We start from the raw sequence: 1,760 nt of genomic DNA on the forward strand, positions 1-1,760 counted from the left end.
AGAGCTCAAAAACTCAATTTTGGCCTATTTTATTATCATTTACTAATATACCTATTTTTGTAAAGAAAATATTTCCTGTTGGTATTTATCATAGTTATAAAAGCAAACCAGGAAATGTGAATGAATATTTCAGACCATTTATAAACGAGCTACAAAATTTATTAACTTGTGGTATGAAAATTGAAAATAAACAAATAAACTTTGAAATTGTTCATATTGTGGCTGATGCGCCAGCAAAATCATTCCTATTAAATGTTAAGAACCATAATGGGTATTTTTCTTGTAACTCTTGTGAAGTAGAAGGAGATTACATTGATAAAAGAGTATGTTTTTTAGATATGTCTGCTCCGTCACGTAGTAATGATTCATTTAGATCTAAATCCAATCCTGAATATCACAAAGATGGTGTAAGTCCTTTATTAGAACTTCCTATAGATGTGACGAGCACCGTTGTTCTGGATTATATGCATTGTGTTTGCCAAGGAGTAATGAAACGCCTTCTTGAATTTTGGATACGGGGGAAAAAACCTGTTAGAATTGTAGAAGAAAAAAAATCTAATATTTCTTTATCTTTGTTCAATTTAAGAAAGTCAGTACCATCTGAATTTGCTCGCCTGCCAAGATCCCTTGATGATCTTGAGTATTGGAAGGCTACTGAATTTCGAGAAATTCTTCTATATACGGGGGTTATTGTATTGAGATCAAACTTAAAAAAAGAATTTTATGAACACTTTCTACTTTTAGTTGTATCCATTCGAATATTAATCTCAAATCATATTAGTAATGAAAATAATAATTTAGAATTAAACCTTTTACGACAATTTGTTGAAAACTATTCATCGCATTATGGTCCTCAATTTATCAACTATAATGTGCACAGTTTAATCCACTTACCATTTTTTGCTCATTTGCATGGATCTTTAGATAATTATAGTTCATTTAAATATGAAAACTATCTTCAGATTCTAAAAAAATCTATGAAGTGTTGTAGATACCCTCTTTCAGAAATTCAAAATAAAATAACTGCATCTGAAGGAGAAGAACTGATAGCAGTTTCGACTTATGATGAGGATAGTTTAATAAAATCTTTTAGGATAAATGAAAATATTTCAAATTTTGGGACCATTTATTATAATCAAATTACTTTAAATTCCAATAATTATATTCTTAGCTGTAGTAATACAAAAAATCAGTGTATTATTTTAGATGATGGTAGTATTGCAGTAATAAAAAATATTTATAAGACAAATTCAAAAATTGATAACACTATTAAATTATCTGTTGTAAAAGTGTTAACCATTAATGATTTATTTATAAAACCAGTGCTCAGTAGACATGTTGGAATTTATTTAATTAATACTAATAATTTATCAAGTCCTTATGATATTGTTTTAAATACTGTAAAGTATAAATGTTTTTTTTCTCAGCTTGTTAATAATCAAGCTGTTGTGATTTCATTATGTCATAATGTTTGAAATAGTTTGTAGTTGTACAATGTATATTTTTCAATTTTCAAATATTTACCTGTATATTAATATTAAAATATATTGTATGTAATTTAAATTAAATAAGTATTAAAATGTATAATTATGTTTTCTAGATTTAATTTTCAATTCTATATTTTTATTTCAAAATCAATAATTTTTTGACATTGAACTTGGGGACATAAAATTACATTATTTATCCAACTATTCTGGTATTGAGCAATTAACGATTAATAGATAATGTAATATACTGGTGTATATAGTTTTTACAACCAA

The 1,760-nt window shown here is 26.1% G+C and overlaps 1 protein-coding gene across 1 annotated transcript; it reads left to right on the plus strand.

Moving 5' to 3' along the window:
• Positions 1-12: 12 nt before the first annotated feature.
• On the plus strand, positions 13-1,554 carry LOC111041207. Its single transcript, XM_022325419.1, has one exon. It carries the CDS (start codon positions 174-176, stop codon positions 1,473-1,475), a length of 1,302 nt encoding a protein of 433 aa, XP_022181111.1. The 5' UTR covers positions 13-173; the 3' UTR covers positions 1,476-1,554.
• The last annotated feature ends 206 nt before the right edge of the window (positions 1,555-1,760 follow it).

This window comes from Myzus persicae, unplaced genomic scaffold (assembly GCF_001856785.1).
Source record: "Myzus persicae strain clone G006 unplaced genomic scaffold, MPER_G0061.0, whole genome shotgun sequence".
Classification (NCBI taxonomy): Eukaryota; Metazoa; Arthropoda; class Insecta; order Hemiptera; family Aphididae; genus Myzus; species Myzus persicae.

Coding starts and splice junctions, on each gene's coding strand:
- LOC111041207 (XM_022325419.1), top strand. CDS start 174: ATGAAAATTGAAAATAAACAAATAAACTTTGAAATTGTTCATATTGTG.